Source organism: Amia ocellicauda, chromosome 4 (genome assembly GCF_036373705.1).
Source record: "Amia ocellicauda isolate fAmiCal2 chromosome 4, fAmiCal2.hap1, whole genome shotgun sequence".
Classification (NCBI taxonomy): domain Eukaryota; kingdom Metazoa; phylum Chordata; class Actinopteri; order Amiiformes; family Amiidae; genus Amia; species Amia ocellicauda.
Window position 1 is genome coordinate 42,571,363 of NC_089853.1, and position 24,706 is coordinate 42,596,068.

Consider the following 24,706-nt stretch of genomic DNA (forward strand, 5'->3'; position numbering starts at 1 on the left):
GTGAACCTGTTTCTTTTCATTGCAAATAACTGTTGGCTTAATAATTTGTAAGATACATGTGGTGGTTTTGTGCATTGCTTTAACGCCCTTGTTACACAGGTGAGATCGTTTAATTTGGGCTATTGAACTAATTGAAGGGGGTTATTCTGTTTGTTTGCCCTACTCTCAGTTCCGTTTGCATGAAAAAGAAGCATAATATAACTTGTATGTATGTATGTAATAATTCAAATTATATTGCAGATCATCCTAACTATTAATAATATTCTTATATATTAGTGGCACATAAAATATCAAGCCACATAACCACACAATTACACCAAATATATCAAAACACATTGTAGTTGATAATAATAATTGTAACAATAAGTTGCACCAGAAAGCATCAGATGGAAAAACTATATCATACACATTCAAAGTGCGCACAAAAACGCACAGTTCTCTTCTAAAACAGTTCTCTCCTCTTTTTTCTCTCTCTCTCCAGAATAAGGGTCCCCAATCGCTCGCTTCCGCATTCTGCAACCCCTGCGTTTCCATCCCTGCACAGAACCGGTTTGACCTGATCTGCGGCACCGACTCTTTAGGAAGTGCAATCCCAAAGAAAGGCAGCACAGTTTAGAAAATGTTCCTGCAAGCCGCCAGCATGCAACAATAAATGATTTCTCCTCTGTTTGCTTCGCTGAAGCGTCGCGCACGGTGTTGCCAGCTGAGGTACATGCGACCCGGCTGGGATGGAGGGCTGCTTTAGGAGATGCATGCCTTGCTTGGGCAGACTGTGGGACTGGGTCTGGCCCGACTTCAGCTCCCCGGCCACCGTGCGCCCCGCCGACATCAGCACGGTCTCCGGGGACGTGAAGATCCCGACCCCCAGGAAGAAGCCGAGCCGGCTGTACGCCGCGCTGTACGACTTCGAGGCGCGGAGCGAGGAGGAGCTGTCGGTGAAGGAGGGGGACACACTGTCGGTGCTTGAGAAGCGCGGCGAGTACGTCCTGGCCAAGAAACTGCACGGGTCCCTGGAGTCGGGGCTGGTGCCGGCTAACTACGTGATGGTGTTACAGGATGAATTTGCAAATCACCCGTGAGTAGCCTGGACTTGTGCAATACACCTTACTAGTCACTAGTACACTAATGTGTGTGCTCTGTAGATTTGCACATTTCTGTGTAAGCTATTCACTTATTCTGAGAAGATAATGTCTGTATATACATTATTTGTCTCTATTAGCAATATAGCTTTTTTATTTTTCAATTGTTGAATTCATTCGCTTAATAATAAGTTGGTTTTACAGCTGCAGAACACGTGCCAGCAGTTGATAATTTCATTTCATTTCATTTCATCCGGGCTGTAATGGTTTTCAGTTATGGCTTTATTAAATATTGCATACATCCGCGAATTCTCCCCAGGAATCTGCTAATATATATATATATATATATATATATATATATATATATATATATATATATATATATATATAATTTCATAAGCTATATATAGAGAGAGAGCATTCATTAAATCAGGTCAGTTCCCAAGTAAAACAAAAAAGGAACACTTTCTTTTACATTCAGATTTTACATTAAAAGCAGAAACGACACATTTAAGTTTGCAGTAAACTGAAAGGTTACTGTTAGGCATTATACAGATGTCACTGTGCCAAAATGGAACAGTAAACATGACTTGATAAATATGAGAGATGAAGATGATGAGTATTTGGTGTAACATCTGATAATTTGCTTTCTTCTTTTAAAACTTTAATAGATATATTTTTTAAAAAGAGAAAAATGAAAAGTACTTGAAGCATAACAGTTTCCTGGAAGATACTCACAGCAAAACTCACAAACCTCACATTCTTCATGGTGTTTTCAGAGGAGTGGAGGAGTTTGCTTTTTGTCCTGCCCCTCCTCCAAGTTACATTCTGTATTAATTGCATTTTCTCCCGCCTATGCCAGGGCAGGCCGTGCTCCTCAACAGCGTTCCTCATGTTCCTCATGATCAACGATGTGCATAAATCAGTCCCAGCAATTACAGTTACTGATGACAGAGCAAGTGACTCTTCCTTCCCCAAGATCCTTCCAAGTTCAGTGGAAAACATGTTCTCAGATGGATACATTTATTTTAATTTCCCCTAAACCTGTAGGCATAACATTCAGTGCCACCTTCAGTGCCAAACAGGCCAGCAGCCTTTCATTCCAGCAGGATCTCTCCCTCACTTAATTAATCAAATAGCTTGATCAATTAGGCACATACCAGTTTGTTTTTATTATTTTCTACTATTATTATGTACTTCTTATCAGGTGCCCTTACACCAGGGTGACTTACACACGTCCCAAACGTACGCATTTCATTAACCAAAACACAGTAAATGCAAGAAAATACAATATACCCTATCAGTCCTAATTGAAGTCAGTGATGATAGTACAAGATTATATTCAGGTTTTATTATAATTAAAATTGTTCCAGTTGGTGGCTTAAAATATGCTTTTGATTGAAGCTACCCTACCTATAACATAATTTGAAGCCTGTGGAGAAGAAGCTTATTAAATTTACAAAGGTAATCAGTTACCATTTAAGTAAGTGTGAACTGGGTTGGAACAGACGGCAGACGACACCAGTGCCAGACAAGAATCCAATATGTTATAGAGTAATATTGTTAGAGAATATGAACATCCACACACTATAGCTAATATTTAGGAATTGTATACAATAAAGGATTGCCCCTGTATGTCTTATTTAACTAAATCATATTATTTTATTAGAATTTAAAGTGTCTGTATAGCTTGTGGATTTTCTCTAAGAGTTTATTCGTTTGTACTAGTACAAATCAATATATCCCTTTTTAGTGTTTAGATGGAGTTTTTCTCAATCTATTTATGTTTGCTTTTGTTTCTTTCTGTTACGTTTCAACCAACTGCTCTAAATATGTTATTTTTCTACCTGGAACATTTTGAAATCTGCTCAGTTGTGTGTGTCAGTGAGCTGTTTGTAACTCACTTCATTTCATCTTTCAGATGGTATTTTGGGAACATTGGCAGAGAGCAGGCGGAAAAGCTGCTGATGTCATCTCAGAATAAAAGCGGGTCTTTCCTGGTCCGGATCAGTGAGAGCAACAGTGATGAATACTCGATATCTGGTGAGTCTTTCCCAGCTCGTCTTACTGAAAGGGAATTTTAGCCATTGTTCACATCTTGATCTTTGAGTTCGTATCAGTGTAATTATGGATCTATACTCGGTGCATACAATATTAAGGTCTAGGCTTCCACTTGCCATGGTGTGAGGTTAACCTCATAAAGCAGGGGTCAGTGGATGTGTGGAAAGACTGGTAGAAGACTGTTTCCATGGTAATGCAGACAAGGGAAAGAACAGATAGGACATATCGTTCATATATAGACAAGAGTCCACCAGTTGGAGAATATACAGTGAGGGAAAAAAGTATTTGATCCCCTGCTGATTTTGTACGTTTGCCCACTGACAATGATCAGCCTATAATTTTAATGGTAGGTGTATTTTAACAGTGAGAGACAGAATCAACAACAACAACAATCAACAAAATCCAGAAAAACGCATTTCAAAAAAGTTATAAATTGATTTGCATGTTAATGAGGGAAATAAGTATTTGACCCCTTCGACTTAGTACTTGGTGGCAAAACCCTTGTTGGCAATCGCAGAGGTCAGACGTTTCTTGTAGTTGACCACCAGGTTTGCACACATCTCAGGAGGGATTTTGTCCCACTCCTCTTTGCAGATCCTCTCCAAGTCATTAAGGTTTCGAGGCTGACCTTTGGCAACTCGAACCTTCAGCTCCCTCCACAGATTGTTTATGGGATTAAGGTCTGGTGACTGGCTAGGCCACTCCAGGACCTTAATGTGCTTCTTCTTGAGCCACTCCTTTGCTGCCTTGGCTGTGTGTTTTGGGTCATTGTCATGCTGGAATACCCATCCACGACCCATTTTCATTGCCCTGGCTGAGGGAAGGAGGTTCTCACCCAAGATTTGACGGTACATGGCCCCGTCCATCATCCCTTTGATGCGGTGCAGTTGTCCTGTCCCCATTAACAACATCCTCCAGTGTAGTTCTGGGCTGATTCCTCACCGTTCTCATGATCATTGAAACTCCACGAGGTGAGATCTTGCATGGAGCCCCAGACCGAGGGAGACTGACAGTTATTTTGTGTTTCTTCCATTTGCGAATAATCGCACCAACTGTTGTCACCTTCTCACCAAGCTGCTTGGCGATGGTCTTGTAGCCCATTCCAGCCTTGTGTAGGTCTACAATCTTGTCCCTGACATCCTTGGACAGCTCTTTGGTCTTGGCCATGGTGGAGAGTTTGGAATCTGATTGATTGACTGCTTCTGTGGACAGGTGTCTTTTATACAGGTAATGAGCTGAGATTAGGAGCTCTCCCTTTAAGAGAGTGCTCCTAATCTCAGCTCGTTACCTGTATAAAAGACACCTGGGAGCCAGAAATCTTGCTGATTGATAGGGGATCAAATACTTATTTCCCTCATTAACATGCAAATCAATTTATAACTTTTTTGAAATGCGTTTTTCTGGATTTTGTTGTTGTTATTCTGTCTCTCACTGTTAAAATACACCTACCATTAAAATTATAGACTGATCATTTCTTTGTCAGTGGGCAAACGTACAAAATCAGCAGGGGATCAAATACTTTTTTCCCTCACTTTAGAAGCTGTTGCTGTTCCTCCACATGTAAGTTAATTGAATCAAGACTTTGGCTGTAGTTCATCCCCCCCCCCCTCAATACTTTTATAGTCAAAGAAAATGAAGTCTTGATGTTTTCATCCATGTTTTTTAATTCTGATTCCATATTTCAGCATGAGCACCATTTAGGTTTGCTCATTTCAGAGTAATAGGCCTTTTTGTTGAAACTGAAGTGAGGGGGGTGTTCTCCTCAAAATCAATTTAAAAAAATTAGGACGCAGACAATTATACATTTTTTATACCATCATGTCTTCCTTTCCGCAGCTCTGAAGGAGGGCCAGGTCTGCCATTTTCGAATCCGTCGAACGTCCATTGGTGCATACTATGTGTCTGATAAGCTACAGTTTGCTACACTGAAGGAACTGATTTGTTATTACCAAACCAACTGGAAGAGCCTAGGAGTGCCTTTATCCCAACCTTGCAAAGAAAAGGTATGTAGCAAACATGTATACTACCCAACATCCTTGGACTTATTTTCCTGTCGTGGCAAATATTGAAGGCGTTTGAGCTACTCAAAGGCTCCATTCTTGTTCAGTCAATTGTATTTTATACTTTCAGTCGTGTTCTTACTTTATAACTTCACTATTTCAAGCACTAGGTTATTTTTTTATACATTGAAACACACGTGACATTGTTGAGTGAGTGCCGAATGCATTGTGTGTGTTTGTCACATGCCTTTGTATATTTTGAACTTTAATGAAGGAATAATATTGCATGGGCCTTATTTTTATGTTATCCTAACCTCCACAAATCTCTACTTGACCAAAGCAATGCACTAACTGTCAGATTCCTTCAGCACATCCGATTAACAATTAATACTCATTGACTTTGTGCAATTAAGATTGGTGTATCGGTATCCTGAAAAATGTATGGATTTAAGCTCAACATGGAAAGAGAACACCTTGCTCCATATACTTTGCCATGTTCTTAAATCAAGATTTTTCTGTTTTTGTGAACTTGGTTGTAAACATGGGTTTCATTTTTTTTTTTTCAATCCATTGCTATCCACAGCCCTGACTGACTTCTAAAAGTCTATTCTTGGACATCACCAGTCCATGCACACATGTAAAAAAATAATTGAATGTTACTCCTGCTTCATCTAGAACACGGGAATTCTATGTAAATAAAATATTCGCGCTTGTGTCCTCGAAATACTAGTGTTACTGTTGCCTTCAGGAAGTCTTCCGATTTCAACCGTGTTCATTTACATTTGTTTGCTTTCTTCAGACTACAACATTAGTTTATTCCCCCCCCCTAAAATAACAAAAAACAAAAACAAATGACCACCCACAAAACTGACACTTTTAATGGCCCCTATGTATAAGAAGGGCAAGTATACTTAGTGTCTCCTGTTGATTTTAGCCACCTAATCGATTAATAGATATAACATGAGGACATTGCATGCAACTTCTAATTATTATTCATATTATTATTATTATTATTATTGTCATTGTTATTGTTATTATTTCTAAACATACAATAGATACTCTTTTATTCTAAGCTTACATTTAATTTAAGAGAGCAACCTATGATGTAAAACATATTTTTCCTTTGTAGAGGAAAGCCAGAAATCATGCAATGCAATTCGCTGCATCGCAATAAAGCAATAACTGCTGTGATAGAATAGCCTGTTCCTAACAGTTACATATGTGTGTATTATATATATATATATATATATATATATATATATATATATATATACACTCACCTAAAGGATTATTAGGAACACCTGTTCAATTTCTCATTAATGCAATTATCTAAACAACCAATCACATGGCAGTTGCTTCAATGCATTTAGGGGTGTGGTCCTGGTCAAGACAATCTCCTGAACTCCAAACTGAATGTCTGAATGGGAAAGAAAGGTGATTTAAGCAATTTTGAGCGTGGCATGGTTGTTGGTGCCAGGCGGGCTGGTCTGAGTATTTCACAATCTGCTCAGTTACTGGGATTTTCACGCACAACCATTTCTAGGGTTTACAAAGAATGGTGTGAAAAGGGAAAAACATCCAGTATGCGGCAGTCCTGTGGGCGAAAATGCCTTGTTGATGCTAGAGGTCAGAGGAGAACGGGCCGACTGATTCAAGCTGATAGAAGAGCAACTTTGACTGAAATAACCACTCGTTACAACCGAGGTATGCAGCAAAGCATTTGTGAAGCCACAACACGTACAACCTTGAGGCGGAGGGCTACAACAGCAGAAGATCCCACCGGGTACCACTCATCTCCACTACAAATAGGAAAAAGAGGCTACAATTTGCACAAGCTCACCAAAATTGGACAGTTGAAGACTGGAAAAATGTTGCCTGGTCTGATGAGTCTCGATTTCTGTTGAGACATTCAGATGGTAGAGTCAGAATTTGGCGTAAACAGAATGAGAACATGGATCCATCATGCCTTGTTACCACTGTGCAGGCTGGTGGTGGTGGTGTAATGGTGTGGGGGATGTTTTCTTGGCACACTTTAGGCCCCTTAGTGCCAATTGGGCATCGTTTAAATGCCACGGCCTACCTGAGCATTGTTTCTGACCATGTCCATCCCTTTATGACCACCATGTACCCATCCTCTGATGGCTACTTCCAGCAGGATAATGCACCATGTCACAAAGGTCGAATCATTTCAAATTGGTTTCTTGAACATGACAATGAGTTCACTGTACTAAACTGGCCCCCACAGTCACCAGATCTCAACCCAATAGAGCATCTTTGGGATGTGGTGGAACGGGAGCTTCGTGCCCTGGATGTGCATCCCACAAATCTCCATCAACTGCAAGATGCTATCCTATCAATATGGGCCAACATTTCTAAAGAATGCTTTCAGCACCTTGTTGAATCAATGCCACGTAGAATTAAGGCAGTTCTGAAGGCGAAAGGGGGTCAAACACAGTATTAGTATGGTGTTCCTAATAATCCTTTAGGTGAGTGTATATAACATATATATATATACACACACCTGTATGTAAAGATAGGTGATCTGTGCTTTTTAGTGTTGAATAACCTCATCAGCAGCCTGTAAAAATGCTATTGCAATTGAAAAAGGAAAAACCCTAGTGCAACCAGTCCCAGAAACTGTGTGAATGCAGACCCTCATATAAGCTCAATTTGCCCTTTTCAAAGAAATAGAAAGACTTGAATTTGTGCCGATTCTCCTGTTGAGAAAGAGATAGAGAGGAACAAAAAAATTGCTCTGTGATTGCGATTAGACTAGTTAAATCCAGACACAATATGTGGAGATGATTGACTACTGAAATGCAACTGAACACAGTGCTGAATAAATCATATCAGCTGCACTCTCTGTCCTGAGGAGCAGGTCAAGGTCACAATGTACTTCATTTCTCCAGAGGGAGCACTTGGACGCCGACTCCTGGGAGAAACCTCGGGATCAGTTCAGGCTCAAGAGGAAACTCGGGGAAGGCAACTTCGGAGAGGTGTGGGAAGGCATCTGGGTGCCCAAGAAACAAAATGTGGCCATAAAAATGTTAAAACAAGGTGAGCTCTCATTTCTGTTGGCAAACAGTCCTGAGTCCTGAGGAGATGAAGGATTTCAAAACAGAAATTCATACAAAAGTGGATTTGACAGCCAAAACAGTTGTTGAGACAGATATAGTTAATAGACAAAATCAAGTATATCCAGCATATGGGACAAATCAATTAATTAATTGATTAATTGCTATATTATATAATATTTAATAGAAGTAATGGGAGGGGCTCTCAGTCCACAGTTAAGAGGACTGGTATCTTTCTTCATACCTCTGAGGCTAAGCTGTGCAGTCTTATCAATTCCCTGGTTCCTGACTGCGCTCTCCTGCTGAGGCTGCATTGGGGGGGCGGACAGTACAAAGACTTAACATAAGTCTCTGGAAGCTGTACAGAGTTTATGATAAACGCAATAAAATCCACCTTCACGAGGTCAAAGGTTTGTTGGATATCTACTTCAGCAAGAAAACCTGCATTGACACCGGTTCCTTTAACCTTGAACACCACTAGCCTCGCTGTTGGCAATTTTGGGTTTCACACTTTATTTGTTATCCAGTCTTGCAGGCCCTCTTGTCAGGAAGCGTTTTCAGCGAGATTTCAGAGTATTTTAGTTCAGACGTTCTCCTGTAAGATTGTTTAGCACAGGTAATCTGATGGAGGCTCGGAATCAATTGGCGATGCTCATATATTGTGACTCCTGAATGTGTCCAAGACCTTTGCGTAGTTGTGTGTATGTATATTTTTTTATACATATTTGTAAATGATGACCGTGTGTGAGCATTGCATTGTAAGGAAGTTTCCCGTAGTTTTACGCAAAGAGAAACATGTTGTTCCTCTTTGTGTGTAAGGATTAATGTACTGCCAATTGAGAGTTTACCAATGCCAAAGACTTACAAAACCACATGCGCAATTTGCAAACGTCAAGCTAGAATGACCGCGGTTGTGTGAGGCTTCATGTGGGAACCCCTGGCACAATGAACAGGGGGGGATTGTTACTGTACATCATAATTGTATTGATTCATATAAAAAGAGTGAAGATGTTTTTATTCCTCACAGATGTTATCAAGAAATGCCATACTTAGGGATCCCTGTACAAAACTCCAGTTGAATTCATAGTACACTTCAAAGATAAGTGAGAGTAGATTGGGGAGCTCATGGGGGAGATCAGTTTGTCCAAAAATGACTGGAAGACTTTCAAGAATCACCTCGCTTCTTATTTCAATTAAGGACAAAAGAACAGCTGTGTGTCCACGGGAAAACAAATCCATTAAGCAATGTGTTTCTAATTACACTGCGCTCTCTTACTCACACTTAATTGTGTTATTTTTAAATGCTATTAGATTGTAGATTTGCATTCGGCTTCATCTCCTTTCAGTCCTGTTTGACCCGACGCATGTGTAATTGCCACCCTTTTGTTCTGGATGCCCTGCAGAGGATATGAGGCATGATGAGTTTGTGAAGGAAGTCCAGGCACTGAAGACCCTCCACCACCCCAAACTCATTCAGCTGCTGGCTCTCTGCTCCCAGGAGGATCCCGTCTACATCGTCACCGAGCTGATGACAAAGGGCAGCATGAAGGTCTACCTCAGCAGTGAGTCCATGGAGTTATAGAAACGTGTGTAAATGGAGATTGGGGTGTTAGCTAAGATGGGAGAGTGAGAAATGTAAAAATGGCATCTCTTTTTACCACCACTCTACAGTGAAGTGAAAAAAAACAAGGAATATAGTCAAGCAGTGCATCATGGTATAGTGTAATATTACAATTACTGATGTACTTGTCTATAGAAAACTCGTATATACGTCCCATAGAAAGGGATTGAGTAGCCGCATTCTCATTGCAGGACGTTGTAGACAGTTATGTTTTAATCAAAACATTTTCATTTTATTTCTGACAATGTGTTTCGACACTCCTGTGACTTCATTGGGTAGCCATTTCAAATACAATAGCAGGGGTATTTAAATAGCACTTGAGAACCAAACCCACTCTTCTTTATTGCAGATTGTGAAGTCGTGCTCTAAATGACCCTCGTTGACACCTAAATTAATCAATGGATTGATTATTGGGGAAGGGTGGGTTTGGTTTTCAATTCCTACTTAAATAACCTGTTATTGTGTCTGTATCGAAACTCGTCATTTGTCAGAAATGAAATGAAACTTTGTTTTGATTAAAACAATAGTCTTCTTCAGTACTTCTACAGTGAGAGAAACCCTTTCTATGAAATGTTATTGCCGTCACCTTGTGAAAGATTGGAAACACTGGAGTGCACAAATTATCTTTCTCTACGTTTACATGTGTATTCATAAGTGCATATATAGTGAATAAATCATCTTTGATCCAGCTCTCAGATTGATTAATTATTCATAATTGATTTATTTATGTTTATTTATTTATTTATTCAATTCCAGCACATGAAGGGCACAGATTAACCTCAGCCCATCTAGTTTACATGGCCAGTCAGGTGGCTGAGGGAATGGCCTACCTGGAGGACAGGAACATTGTCCACCGAGACCTTGCTGCCCGGAACGTCCTCGTGGGAGACGACCTGGTGTGTAAAGTGGCCGATTTCGGTCTGGCTCGTATCATTAAGGTAACGCAAATACGACCGACCGACCGACCTTGTGCATTGTTTTTCCTTTTCTCTTAATATTTTGTTTCCAAAAGAAAGAACAAATTATAATTGCATAACATACCAATAATTAGTAGATTATTTTGGTCAGATCTGGTTTGGTTAAGTAGTGAAAAGAGGGGAATTAAAAAAACAGAAAACCCTCTGGCCCATGCGAACCATTGACGAACATGGATCTGTGGCAGTACTTGTTTTCTGTAAGGGACACAGTCTCTCCGAATACATTATCCCCTGTGTGAGGTATTGGTTAGTCCCCAGTGAGCTATGTTCTGTCTGGGTGTCTGGTTTCTTTATAGGATGATGTGTACACGTCGAGCAGGAGCATAAAGATCCCAGTGAGGTGGACGGCCCCTGAGGCGGCGCTCTATCAGAAATTCTCTGTGAAATCAGACGTGTGGTCCTTTGGAATCCTGCTGTTCGAGATCATGTCCCGAGGCAAAATGCCATACGACGGTATGTATGACGAAGGGCTCGAAACTCCCCAGAAATCTTTGGCGAATGCAATGTGTCTAACAGCCTCACACTCTTTCTCGGTGCATTAGCAGATGCATCTCAATAAGTTCATTTTTGGTAAATGTTTCTCTCCGAACGAACCATTTCATCTTGTGTCTTCTTCTCCTTGCAGGCATGAGTAACCGTGAGGTTTTGGATGCTCTCAAGAAAGGCTATAGACTCCCATGTCCTGAAAGGTGCTCTCAGTCTATTTACAATATCATGTTAAAATGTTGGAGTTCGCAGTGCGCAGAGCGGCCATCTTTTCATGCCTTACGGAGCCAACTTGACGCCATCTACTCAAAGCTGTACTACAAGGCAAAAGAAGTGTAGAGGGAAGGACGTAAATGCGAAATGAAGACCAGAGATTGTGCTGCTGAACACATATAACATGTTTATTTGTGTTATTTCTCCTTTTCGAACTTTACTGCATCACTTTTGTGGCATAATGTTAGTCACACTGATTTTCAAACAGATCATAAACTCCAACACTGTAAGGATGTGAGCAGATAAAGTGAACTGATCCACGTGCTATATTTTAACTCCATGGTTTTAATTGCATTCTCAAAGGCCAAGACAAATACAATTTCTAAAATGCACAAGAATTTCGTAGATGTACAGTTAGCTCTTTTTTTTTTCTTTTTTTTTCAATAAACACTAACATTTTGTTTACTTTTGAAAATACTGTACGCACTTTAAAAAAAAAAATCAAATATATTGTTAGAAAAATAATGTAATACATGAAGGTAAAGGAAGTGCTCAGGACATTGGGAAAATACTGTCCACAACAAACAATAACAAGTTATTTTAACATATAATATTGTGTCTTAAAAATGCACTCTTTAGCTAATCACTGTATTCTTTTTTAAATAAAGATGTATATTTTAACTTCATCAAAAGGTGAAATTAAATGTAAAAATGTATTTTTTCTGTCTGTTTCTTTAGCCTGAATGCTGATTTAATAGTTATTTGCCTAAATGAAGAAGACTAAATTACCCAATTAATTGACACATTCTATTTCTATTCTGTCTCCTTATTCATGTCCAGATATACCTTTGGAATAATGATTTGGAATAAGGATAAAGTGTTCGCAATCTCGATATATTTACAACCCTACACCTTTTCAGCATGTTTACATTTTCATTTTTATCATTAGCAGATGAAGAACAATCATATCACAGATTCAGCTCAAACGATACAATATCTGGACTGGATGTTTGTTTTTGTAGTGCAACAATGCCATGCCCTTGTTTCACCCTTATCAGGAAACGTTTCACTTTACTTTGGCAAAATATTCATAACCATAATATGCATGTCCCAACTCCATGACAAACCCTGTCAATACTTTTGCCATTGAGGCCTGGGCGGGGTTTTAGAAGTGAATGTAACAATAAGGAAGCTGAGACGAGCCTAGCAAAGATTGCAAAGACTGCAAAAGCACTGAATGTGACAGCCCGGCGGTGCCCTGCGCGTCCTGCTCTCCAGCACCTTAGAGCCGGGCGAAGTGGCACAACCAACCTATGAGTCCCGGCACGGGCAACTGCAGATCTATGGGTGAGACTTTCCGAAATAAATGCCCGTGGCTGTGTGGCCTGTGCACCCGGCTGTGTGGACATGAACAGACCGCCGGAGATGGTGCCGGAGACGTGGACCGAGAGATTAAGACCGCCAAGGCGCCCTTGACGCCGGAGGTAGGGCGCTATAACGCCCCGGTGCCGCCGGTGCCCCACAGTGAACCCATTTACACCGCGCTGTGGCCATTCCAGGCAAGAGCCTCCGAGGAACTGTCCTTTCAACCCGGGGAGCTTTTCACCATCCTGGACCACACGGGGGAATGGTGGACAGCGGCCAAGATTGATCCCAATGGCAGAGTTGTGGCTGAAGGATATGTGCCACGCAATTACCTGGCCAGGGGAGACACCTTGGAGGCGCAGCCGTAAGTATCCGACTGCTCACCTTTGCGCCTGCTGTGGACTAAGGATTTTACTATTTGAAATGAATGTTTATTATTAGTAGTATGAAAAAAAATGTAAGCAGTTCCCATTGTATGTAGGCTACGTGATATCTCCCTGATGCATGCAAAGTATTGAAAAAATGTGCCACTGCGTAATAGGCGTGCAGGTGACAGAAACCATTTGCATTTTTACAAAGACGCACGACACCTAACCTGACACTAAACATACCGGTCTTATGCTTGTGAACTACTACTACTACTACTACTACTAATAATAATAATAATAATAATAATAATAATAATAATAATAATAATAAACCGACCAAAATAAAACAAACTATGTTTATAAAACGCATTGAAAATAAAACATGGTTCATAAATTGCAGGGTCAGCACATGCTCAGTAAATTTGCCTGAACAGTGCTGTTTTATCAATTATGTCATAACATTGGTTTGGCCATCCTTTTGTAAGTGTCATGTCGAAACTAGCTGTAGGGATGCAGTTCCTCCAAGTCCCTAATTAAATTGAGAAACTACAGATCATTTTGTCTGCTGCTTGTCATTTACTAGAGGTGGGTTGATTTCTCAATGCCAGCTACAGTAAGTACCAGCCAGTTTCCTGGAGAGATTGGCCCAGTGCCCTTTATTCACAAACTTCCAGTTCTTAAGCACACCGACTCATGCCTTAGATATTTGTTTTGCCACCAAGGTATGAGGCATAATGGAGTTTTCCACTTAATCAAATTGTATTTTTCCTTGAATCCTTGTAACATTTTCTTTTTTTAACCAGGTGGTTTGTTGGGAAGATGAATCGTTTGGAAGCTGTAAACCAGGTCCTTTCAACCGAAACTGGAGATGGCACGTTCCTGGTGCGAGTCAGCGAAAGACAGAATATTGATTATGTGTTATCAGGTGGGTGCTGCACTTTTAACATTTGCATCCAATACCAATTTGATGCATTAACACTATTTACAGTCCTGTTTCACATAGAGCCCTTTTTATTTCGATTTATTGCACCTGTGACAGCTAGAATGATTATGAGAGAGGAGGATGTACAGGAACTGGTTCAATTCTCTCCACTGATATGTAATGAACTTCTCCATTTTCTTTAGCAGGAAAGCTATTATAATCAAAAAGGAAAAACACAATTTGGCCGCATTCACTCTCATGCCACTGCATAGTTCTTCTTTTGCCCCTCTTTCATTTCATTTCACATATATCTGTTTCCAAGTTGCATTAATTTCTGTTGCATTTCTGAACTTCCCTCCTTGGGGGGGGGGAAATAACTGCTATGGCGCCGGACAGGTGTCATATTGCACGTTGGCCAGAATCTATTTGTTTACAGACCATTTCAAGTGTTGTGTCTCAGTTTGGCTTGTGTATAATCTAACAATAATCTGCCATATTTCCCCAGTTAAATTTGAAAACAAAGTGAGACATTTCCAAGTACTGCAAAATGAAGACATGTTCTATTTAAACGACAAAAAGAGCTTTCCAACCCTGATGGACCTCATAGACTTCTACAGAATGCATTCCCTCCCTCATGTGGGGAAGCTAACTCATGGATGCTCAAAAGTAAGTGGTTTCATGGGCATTTCTCTTGTGGTGGGGCAGGTGTTAATCTTTAAGGGCCCGGTGAGAAGACACATTTTGCAAATGAAAAGCACGTGTTAGCAATTGCCCTTCAGCTTTTAAAGGATCACATTTGTGCCGTAAAAAACCTGAAGAAACCAAAAGAAAAAGGTTTCATATAAACACCTCGGCCTGCTGTTCTTGTATTTTGTTTTATATTTTCCTAAAGCGACAGACTTCAGTTTCACAAGGAAAGGGAAATGGCACAGAACCGATTGCCATTAAATGAGCTCAAATTAAAGTGTTCAGGGGTGTTTTATTCTGTTTGTTTTCTTTCTTTCTTTCGAGTTGAAAGATGCATCCATGTGAAATTGTCTCAGATTATCGACCAGTGATAAAGCCATTGTTGTAGTTATATGTTTCATCTATATTTGTCTCCAGATGTTCACTAATAAATGGTCTATTTCAAACGATGCTTCATTGTGAGCAGACCCCACAGAATAGGTAGCAGGGGATGTGTTTGATTTGATAGGCTGTAACCCTGTCAAGATGGTTGTAACATTGCATATGCTCTCTCCCTAGCAAGAACCTAAACCCAAGGACTTATCGCACTCAACTGTGGATGAGTGGGAACTGCCAAAGGAGGAGTTCACATTGTGTGAATTACTGGGGACTGGATATTTTGCAGATGTCTACCAGGGAATGTGGAAAAACCAAGTTAAAGTCGCTATAAAGGTCTTAAAATGTAATGGTACGTATATCAGAACTATTTTGCAGCAGGCATTTAATGTTACTTTTACCATATTAGAATACTAGCATGGAAAAATCACAGCTCAGTAAATGATTATTGCAATAATACAAGAAAGGTTATTTTGTTTATTTCGTGGTTTGTGTCTCAACAATCTGGAATTACAAGAAGACCCAGCATTTAATCTAGCCTTTGTATACACATGGATACGTACAGCAGTCTTATAAAGAGGTCACATGCAATGCTAAACCACATTGGATTTTACTTATAAATGCTAGTCACTCTGGAGAATAACAATCAAAGTGACAGAATGAAGAGAGAACTAAAAACTGCCCAACGATGAGGTCAAATGAGAAAGAAGTGGATAAGAGCAGTAATACCTTGAGGATGACCATTTTTTTGCCCAAGATGACAAATATGTGGAATGTGAAACTTCTGGTTTAACAAGATTTCCCATCAGGATGCAAGAAGCTATTTTTTTTTTAAAGACGGGAAAATGTCCAGACAAGACGGGGGTGACTGAGTATTTTAAAGTGGAAATATGTTTGTATATATAAATAGTGACAGTGTGTGCGGTGTAGTTCACAATGGATGGTATTTAAGGATGGAATGCCCCTTTTCTTGCCACATTACAGCCCCTTTTCCATCTTTTCTTCTATCACTTTCAGAGAGCATGGACTTCAAAGAGTTCCAGATGGAGACGCAGATCCTGAAGGGACTTCGCCACAAACACCTGATCTCCCTCTTGGCCATCTGCACGTCAGAGGAGCCCTTCTACATTGTCACAGAGCTGATGGAAAAGGGGAACTTACTTAACTTTCTAAGAGGTTTGCACATTTCCTCCTATTGCTTTTATTATCGTTCTTTTCCCGTAGAAATAAAGGGCGTTCATGGTGGTAGTCTTTAAAAGTGGTTCAGTCATGTGACTTTCAGTATGTTTTATTAACCTTTAACAGCATGCTGATATATTGTATATGTTGATATAACTGCTATTTAACAGAGCAAATACCATTTATAATTTGCTTCATTGCTTGCTTTTAAGGTCTGCTTACTAACAAACAAGTAATAGGCATCATTTATTGTACATTCACAGTCCCCATTAACTGTGACTTTTGTAATCATTATCATTTATTTATTTACTTTCTGATGTAACTCATGGTAATTTTATGACATTCATGTATAAAAAGTATTTATCAGCATATTGATTACATAATGGCCCTCAAATTTGGAGAAAAGACCTTTAAATAAAGTGTGCGTCTATAGAAGTTTCTCTTCTCTCTCTTACACAGGTGACGAAGGGAAACAGCTGGACGTGGTGTCCCTTTTAGACATGGCCTCCCAGGTGGCTGATGGGATGTCCTATCTGGAATCCCAGAACAAGATTCACAGAGACCTGGCCGCCCGCAATGTCCTGGTCGGGGACAACCTCATCTGCAAGGTGGCCGATTTTGGATTGGCTCGAATCATAAAGGTAAACACACCAGGGCTGATTTTACAGAACATCTGCCAAGCAAGCCCAGGTTATCAAGTCAAGGACAAACAAATCCATGTAGGTTGCTTGGTGCCCAAATCGTTTCCCATGAGGCAAAGCTGCTATTGAACATGTTTACAGAGTGAGGTAATAAGCAGAGTTAAAGCAGTGCATTTTCAATTTTGTATTCTCCTGATATAGTGTTTTACACCTGTGCCAACTTTCACAGCTGTGTCTTCTCCATTTAAATAATGTTGGCATTGCGAGATTTGCGGAAGTTCTCTCTCTGTGCTTGTCTTTGCCAACGATCGCTGTAACCACTTCTCTTATTCTGGCGGCAGTATCTCCCACAGTGCCGTATCTGACCACTCGAAGGGCGGGTCACTTTGGTTGTTTCTCAGTATGTTAAATCCTGGAAACCATTATGCCTGAGAGTAACCAGAGCCATTATACTGAGACACTGGCAAACAGGTTGATGGGAAAGAGAATCCTTTGTTTTTCAGGAGCCTTTTTACTTGTCCAATGACAAGAAAATCCCCTATAAATGGTGTGCTCCTGAGGCCATCAGCCACGGCTGCTTCTCTACCAAGTCAGACGTCTGGTCTTTCGGCATTCTTCTGTATGAGATCCTCACCTATGGAGGCGTGCCGTATCCAGGTAGTTATTGCCCTCTGCCCTGTCAAACTAGCTCACTGTGCTGCACGTTCCTTTTAAATCGCATTTTTGAATCTCAGAAGATCCCAAACATAAAAGGACGCTATATTTTTATATGGGAATAATTGGAGCTGTTCGTTTAACTGTCTTTTATAAAACTAAACTATATGACAATTCATGTTTTGTTTTCCAGGGTACCACAACAGTGAGATGTACGCCCTCGTAAGCGGGGAATACCGGTTGCCACGTCCGGAAAGATGCCCGCAATCTGCTTACAGGATCATGTTGGCCTGCTGGGATAAAATACCAGACAAACGTCCAGCTTTTAGGAGCCTCATGCAAAAGTTAGAGAACATCAATAAATACGAAATTAACTAGAGGTCAAACTCCTAGACTGTACACTTCCACAACCCTGGAGCCGCTGGAGAAAGAGATCTGAGATTTAATGGAGAAACCAGCCAATCACGGACTGCAGGAACTGGAGGAGGGCTATTGATCAAATCATAGTTCATTCCCCTGAAACTGTTCCTAAATGACCCGAAGGAGTCGCACCAGACAGCACAGCGTGGCCCGGAGTCATATCCTCCGAGTTAAAAACCCCGATCTTCAGCGCTCCTGGCTATATCCATGTGTTTTAAGTTTTTTCTGGATTAACACTATTCCATCTATAATTGTGGAAGGACAACAATCAAAATACTGTCTTATAATTGCTTAAAACCCCCAGATCTCAATCTTGTCATATATATTAAACCTTTTTTATATAAACAGTGATTTTGTTAATTTTGTAAGTAAGATTATCTATGTTTTACATTGAAAGCCTTTGAAATAAAAAGCATCTTTCACACTTGAAACTGGCATTGCATTGCACTACCAATTTTAGGTAATGTGATATAAAATGTATATAAATAATATCACAGATTATGAAAGTTATGATAGTGTTTATCCCAGCCACGTATATAATGAAGTGCAATAATGTAACTAGTTTTTGTTGGATATGGGGATATCACTATGCTTTAAAATAAACAATGATATATTGTAAGAAAAAACAAAGACCGTTTAAACATTTTCTATAGAACTCAACAAGCTATATATAGAGAATTATTAATGCATACAAACTATTTCTGAATGTTATATTTTTTAAACTCTGCAATTATGTAACAACTTTGTAAGACATTGCATTTGTAGCTTTTGTTTCCATGTTCCCTGGATATTTTAAAGCCCACTGCTGACTAAAGGCAGTATTACCATACAAACTCGACTATTGAAACTGCTCTCATCCTTCACCACCAGAGGGACAGCTAAATGCACTATTAGTATTCATTTGAGGAATGTATCATTCAATGTTCTGTCAACAACAACACAATGTGGATGTACGAGTTTAACAAGAAGAGCTCCTGAAATGAACTTACAGAGAGGTAATTCCATATGTGTCGTACGGAAACATTTCATTTTGAAGATAAGACAATGCTGGGCTTCAATTTTTAAACAAATTGGGAGCATTGAAGAAAACATTTTTAAAAACCCACAAAATTACTACTTGGAATAATAATAATAATAATAATAATAATAATAATAATAATAATAATAATATCCCAATTTAAATCAGTATATTCTGAACCAGCACGTCTAAAAGGCATGCAGATGTGTCTGCAGTGTGAGATGTCTTGATTAATTATTTTAACGATAGATTTCCATAATGTGTTGCCTGTCGTTTGGGACATTTCAGACTGAAATGCATTCATTCATTCATTCATTCATTCATTTGCATACTTTTGTATATACCGTTGTTTACAGATTGACCGCTAGAGGGCGCTGCTTCACATGTTTTACATTGAAATCGGCGTGTGGCCCAGGACATACATACAGGTAAGTGCTGTGTATCTGTACCAAACACACAGAAAACACACATGGGTGATTCCATTTTTAAAAGCCCGTGGATTCCAGTCACATCGTTTACATAATTTAAGCAGGAGATAGTTTTACACTTGTTTACACTATTTCTACTCTTAAAAGTGTTATTATTAAGTAGTATTTCATGTATATAGATTATGAAATAATCAATAAGCACCATTCAGAAATAGATACAAGAAAAACATAATCTAAATAGGCTAAAGGATAGTATGTGAGTGAGTCACCCTTTTGTCCTCTGTGGTGAAAATATCTGTTTGACCTGTGGGTGGCCACCACTGACATGCAGTATAATGTGACATTTATTTATGTGCCAGGGAGGTTATTACTTTGGCTGACATTATTTTTCCAAGTGACCATTACAGCCAACAGATGACTGAGACACTGGAATATATATCAAAATATACAAGATGGCATACGGTCTGTCATTTTTATTAAGATTAATATGTGAAGGCAAGGAAAACAATCAACTTCAATACTTACACTTAAAAGATATTAGGATCGATTTGAGTGCTTTAAGGAGGATTCATTATTTTTCGAAGACACAGCAGCACCAGACCTTCCATTCCTTGTTCTGAGAAAGTGCATTAACATTGACAGGGCTGTCAAGCGATTGATTTTTTTTAAACTAATTAATCGTGATTAATCGCATGACTACAAATGACATCAAACATGTACATATATGAGGGTAATTCTAGCAGAATGGGTGTAAAATAATCCTGAGGACATTCTTCTATCAAATTTGGTTTTAATAACAATTCCAGCAAATCCAGTACAACATTGTCACAAGAGGTTGCCATAGTCACAACAGTTGTCTGCTTGTTCATTATAAAAGTACAGGGAGGTCCTGCTTAACAGATACAGAACAACAAGGCAAAGTAATTAAGTATCAAATTCACTGAGCACGGTCAAGTGATTTACAGCATCTCTTTTATAACCTCTTACTTATAAATGATTAGTTGGTGGATACCTGCATTATAGCTTTATTAAATATATATATCACTATATTTTTCCAATATTTTAATAAAAAGCTCTGTACAGTTTCTTGACTGACATCAAAGCATGGCACTGAGGCTTCGTACAGCATTGTTGGTCCCACACAGTTTTCATATCATGCCAACGCTGTCAAATGCTTGCCTCTGAATGTAGGTCAGCGTTCTCCCGTCCTGGAGTTATGCCTGGCATGGGCTGAAACCTTTGTTGCTGATCTAACACTCAGCAACTGCTGGCTTTTCAAGTGTTGGCCGAGAGCCACCTCCATCTGGCGCTGGATTCGGGCACGTGAATGTTCTCCACATTTGACCATGAATGTACAAGGTGATTAAGAGTTCGCTTTGCTCGACTCGGGTCACACGTCTTAAGGGAAGGCGCTGTAGAAATGTGCAATTCTGGGCTTGAAGATTTGAAGTGATATTCGGGCTGTTTTACGGTCATAAACGGTATAAAGGGATGCATAAATGATCAGATGACAACAGTCAAATTGAAATCCTCTGCAGGTGCTGTAATAGCATCAGTGCAACACAAGCACAACTCTTGTGGGCCCATGAGCAAACACAAACAGGAAGGTGTAGGGAAGATTGATTATCTTTTTGTTAGTTACGTTTTAAAATAATCACAGATCAACATCATTTTGTCTACCATTTATTGATTCTAGGATACAGCTATGACATGCAGAGTTACAATCGCATGGGACAGTAAGGAACCACCAGCATTGACAGCAGTACAGAGGAGCCTGTTTACCTGAACCTACTGGGAGGACAGGTGAGCACAGCCTCTCTATAACACAGCGTCTTCACGAGGAATATGTTTCTCAAATTGGGCATGAAGTTGAGTACTTTCTATCTGACTGGAATTGATCTTATTGCCATTTCCGCTCCTATGAGCATCCCTCTTTGTCATATAGACCATCGGGATGCTCAGACGTACTCAAAGTGTAGAAAATGTAACTCAATTTTCCCGGCAAAGGCCTTGGGGTCTGTACAGTCGATCGATCATCAATGAAAACAGATGAATGAGGAACAGCGTGTCACTTTTTTTTTTTTTTTTTTTTCACCTCTGTGCAGGGTGACCTTTGCCCCACTTAAAATGGTAAACAAAGAGGAACCTACTGGGCATGCTCAGCAGCCTCCAAGAGTGCTGTGAAGAAAGCTGATATTGATATTGTGATATAGTGCCGGCAGATTTAGGTCACCGTGCCTATGCCTTGTAAATACACAATGAGGGGTTTTATTTTAGGCCAGAAAGTAGACCACATTCTGTAGTTGCGTGAAAATACATACAGTTACAAAAATGCTGTAACAATACATGGAAATATAATTGTATTTGTACCTCTCTGATAATGTGACACTTCTTTTAGCGTTAGAAGTGCTGGATTTACCCCAGAATCTGTGCAACCTGTCTCTCCACCCAGTGCCCAACCTGAGCCCACTTTTCCTGAGAAATGCCCTCAGCTACCAGATAACCTACCCTGTGCCAAACAAGTTAAAGACTTCAGATTATAGCCTCATCAACTTCATACCCTGAACTATTATGAATACATTCAGTTGTAAAGTGTCCTGAGAGCACAGTTAATAAAAGAAGGGCTGAAATACCCTGGCCTGGTGCCAGCGTCCTCTCCTGCCTGCTCCTAAGGGCTTGCGGAAAGTTCAAGAGGCGGACTTTCGCATCCTTAACCAATCCTGTTTGTTTTCTCTGTTTTTTTCCTCCTCAGCTCAGACTCTTAAACAGAACTGCTATTGAAGCCCTCAGTTGAGGAGGGGTGTACGGCCTATTCTACTTTTCAGATCTGCTGTGCCTGAACTGAAGGAAAACAAATGAAAGCAAAAGCAACATTGAAAGGAAAATCAAAGGTAAGGTGTTTTTCTGTCCCTTTTTTAATATAGCGCAGTATATTCACCCTGTTCATATATTTTTCTTGTAGCAAAAGGGAATTTGAAAGTTTACAAACTGTAATCCTAATTGATTAGACACTCAATTGCTGCAGTTTGTCTTTTTTAAACTGTTCTGTAACTAAGCCTTAAAGAGAAATAATCATTGCAAATTAAGTTTCCAAAAATGACCCATGTTTATGTCAGTTGAGGAACATAATTAATGATGTAGCACTTGGGGAATGGGGAACAGAGCGCAATATCCCTGTAACAAGAGCAAAAACGTCTGGATGGAAATCTTCCATTTCTGTTTTGACAGACTTGGCTTGGCTTATCTGTTTAAACTTAGAACAAAGTCTTATCATCTGTAGAGGTTAAACTCGAAGGATGTTTTAAGATTTCTTTTTTTTTTTCTCATCCCTGGAATCTATTCCTGTAAATATATTTTTCTTTTACTTTTTGAGAAGGCCGTCCTGTAAAGATTTGCTCCTGATGTTTTTCGTGTTTGTTTTTGGTTGATGTTTTGATGGCAGTGCTATCTAACATAGGTCTCTTTGCTTTAGATAATTATTTACTAGTGCCTGTATGGACTTTAGTTTAGATTAGATTAGATTAGATTTAGATTAAAAGTTCCAAATAAATAAATGTGTAGTTGATTTTATTGATGACACTGACCAATTGATCCAATTAACAATTGTTCCATAGAAAATGGGGGAAATAACAACATGAGTGTAACATACAATTGTAGACATTTGTATCAATGTGGGGGGAAAGGCTTACAAGCATATGATCAGAAAGAGAAATGTGAAATTACTAAAAAGCTTTGTTTTCACTGCAGCATCTGAAGAGTTGGACCTGATTTTCAGTGCCATGGCCACAGTCCCGTCTCCAGGATGCCTACTGGCAAGGAATCAGTTTTACAGAAGTAAGCCTCGCTGCACTGCGGCCGCTCTCAACATCGCTTCATCTGTTTCATAATAAACAAGAACAGGATACACCTGTCATTATGTAAAATAATAATAATAATACGGTAATTGGATATCGCTGAGAAAGCATTGCAGAGGGGGTTAGAAAAATATTCCCTTTTTTTTGGCAACTTGTGAGTAAATCCAAAATTAGGAGATTTGGTTTTGAAAACGTTTAATCATATGTTCACTATTTTGGCAATTTCTGTGTCTTTTTCTTTTAAAAATGTAATCTTATTTATTTTTGTTATTATCGCCTCTTCTCAAAGACATTAACAATGACTCAGAAATGCTTTAATCAGTCTTCCCATTTCAGTCAATACAATATAATCATTTTTCCTTTCGAGCAGTGGAAGCTGGAATATACATGCATTGTCTGTCAGAGACTAATACAATTATATCAACTCTCAACTATAAATATAGGGAAAAGTTAAGCAAGAAAACCCACCCAGAAATAATGTTCCGGTTCCTGTAAACCTACTGTTCAAGTGGGAAATCAGTTATAAATACTTGGAAGACTATATACACATTACACACGTCAACTAAACATATACAAAGTACTTTCCTGCATTGTCTTTATACGTGATGTCATTTGCCTCTAGGCCGAATCAACGCATCAGTCAGTCATTCCTCTGGTTGCTCTTTGCAGTCAAAGGGAGTGGAAGCCCAGAGTCTCTCCGTTCACCCAGGTATGTTTACCTGAAACACTGAAGGCTTGTTTTCAAAAGCTGGACAATACCGCAGCGCCGGTCAGGGGGCGGCTGTGAGGGGAAACGCCGAAGTGGTAGGTGTTAGAATTTGGTAACCTTGGTGCGTATTATTTAATGCTAATTCCAACATTCAGCCACATTTCTAGAGAAATTCAGACCAAGGTTACGTCTTAAAATGTTCTGATGCCACAGAGCTTGCAGAGCTGCTGTACAGCTTGTAAAGACAATCTCGTGACAAGTGTTGGAATGGCTTTGTTGTCGTGTGGCAGGGTTCTGCTCAAAGCACTGGAGAATTCACTCTCGTCTCTCCGTCTGACAGGACTGTCTCCCGTGATGGACTGGTGCACGAGTGTGCTGTTAGGACACACCAGAGCGCACGCCGTCGCACACCAACCACCCAGCCCAGCAGAAGGTGTAACAAAGTAGGTGTAACTAACTAGCAACTACAGAAATCTACCTGGGGGAAGCCGCAGAGAAAGATTGTCTGCTCAGTTACTGTAAAGTGAGGTGTCTCAGCACTTCAGCAGCAAAACAAAGACATTTATTTTCTTTTT

At 39.7% G+C, this 24,706-nt stretch overlaps 2 protein-coding genes across 4 annotated transcripts; both read left to right on the forward strand.

Moving 5' to 3' along the window:
* The first annotated feature begins 478 nt into the window (after positions 1-478).
* srms (src-related kinase lacking C-terminal regulatory tyrosine and N-terminal myristylation sites) lies at positions 479-12,223 on the forward strand. 2 transcript variants are annotated; one of them, XM_066702347.1, is made up of 8 exons: positions 479-1,075; positions 3,001-3,122; positions 4,977-5,143; positions 8,050-8,197; positions 9,618-9,776; positions 10,592-10,731; positions 11,109-11,265; positions 11,438-12,223. In XM_066702347.1, exons 1-8 carry the CDS (start codon positions 729-731, stop codon positions 11,635-11,637), a joined length of 1,440 nt encoding a protein of 479 aa, XP_066558444.1. In that variant the 5' UTR covers positions 479-728; the 3' UTR covers positions 11,638-12,223. The 2 variants fall into 2 exon arrangements, with proteins under 2 accessions (XP_066558444.1, XP_066558443.1); XM_066702346.1 differs by having other exon boundaries at positions 481-1,075; positions 10,592-10,773.
* Positions 12,224-12,645: 422 nt separating this feature from the next.
* Positions 12,646-18,467, forward strand: ptk6b (PTK6 protein tyrosine kinase 6b). Of its 2 annotated transcripts, XM_066702344.1 has the most exons (8): positions 12,655-13,240; positions 14,048-14,169; positions 14,672-14,832; positions 15,412-15,580; positions 16,246-16,404; positions 16,867-17,048; positions 17,552-17,705; positions 17,896-18,467. In XM_066702344.1, exons 1-8 carry the CDS (start codon positions 12,825-12,827, stop codon positions 18,078-18,080), a joined length of 1,548 nt encoding a protein of 515 aa, XP_066558441.1. In that variant the 5' UTR covers positions 12,655-12,824; the 3' UTR covers positions 18,081-18,467. The 2 variants fall into 2 exon arrangements, with proteins under 2 accessions (XP_066558442.1, XP_066558441.1); XM_066702345.1 differs by lacking the exon at positions 17,552-17,705 and having other exon boundaries at positions 12,646-13,240; positions 17,896-18,065.
* Positions 18,468-24,706: the final 6,239 nt, after the last annotated feature.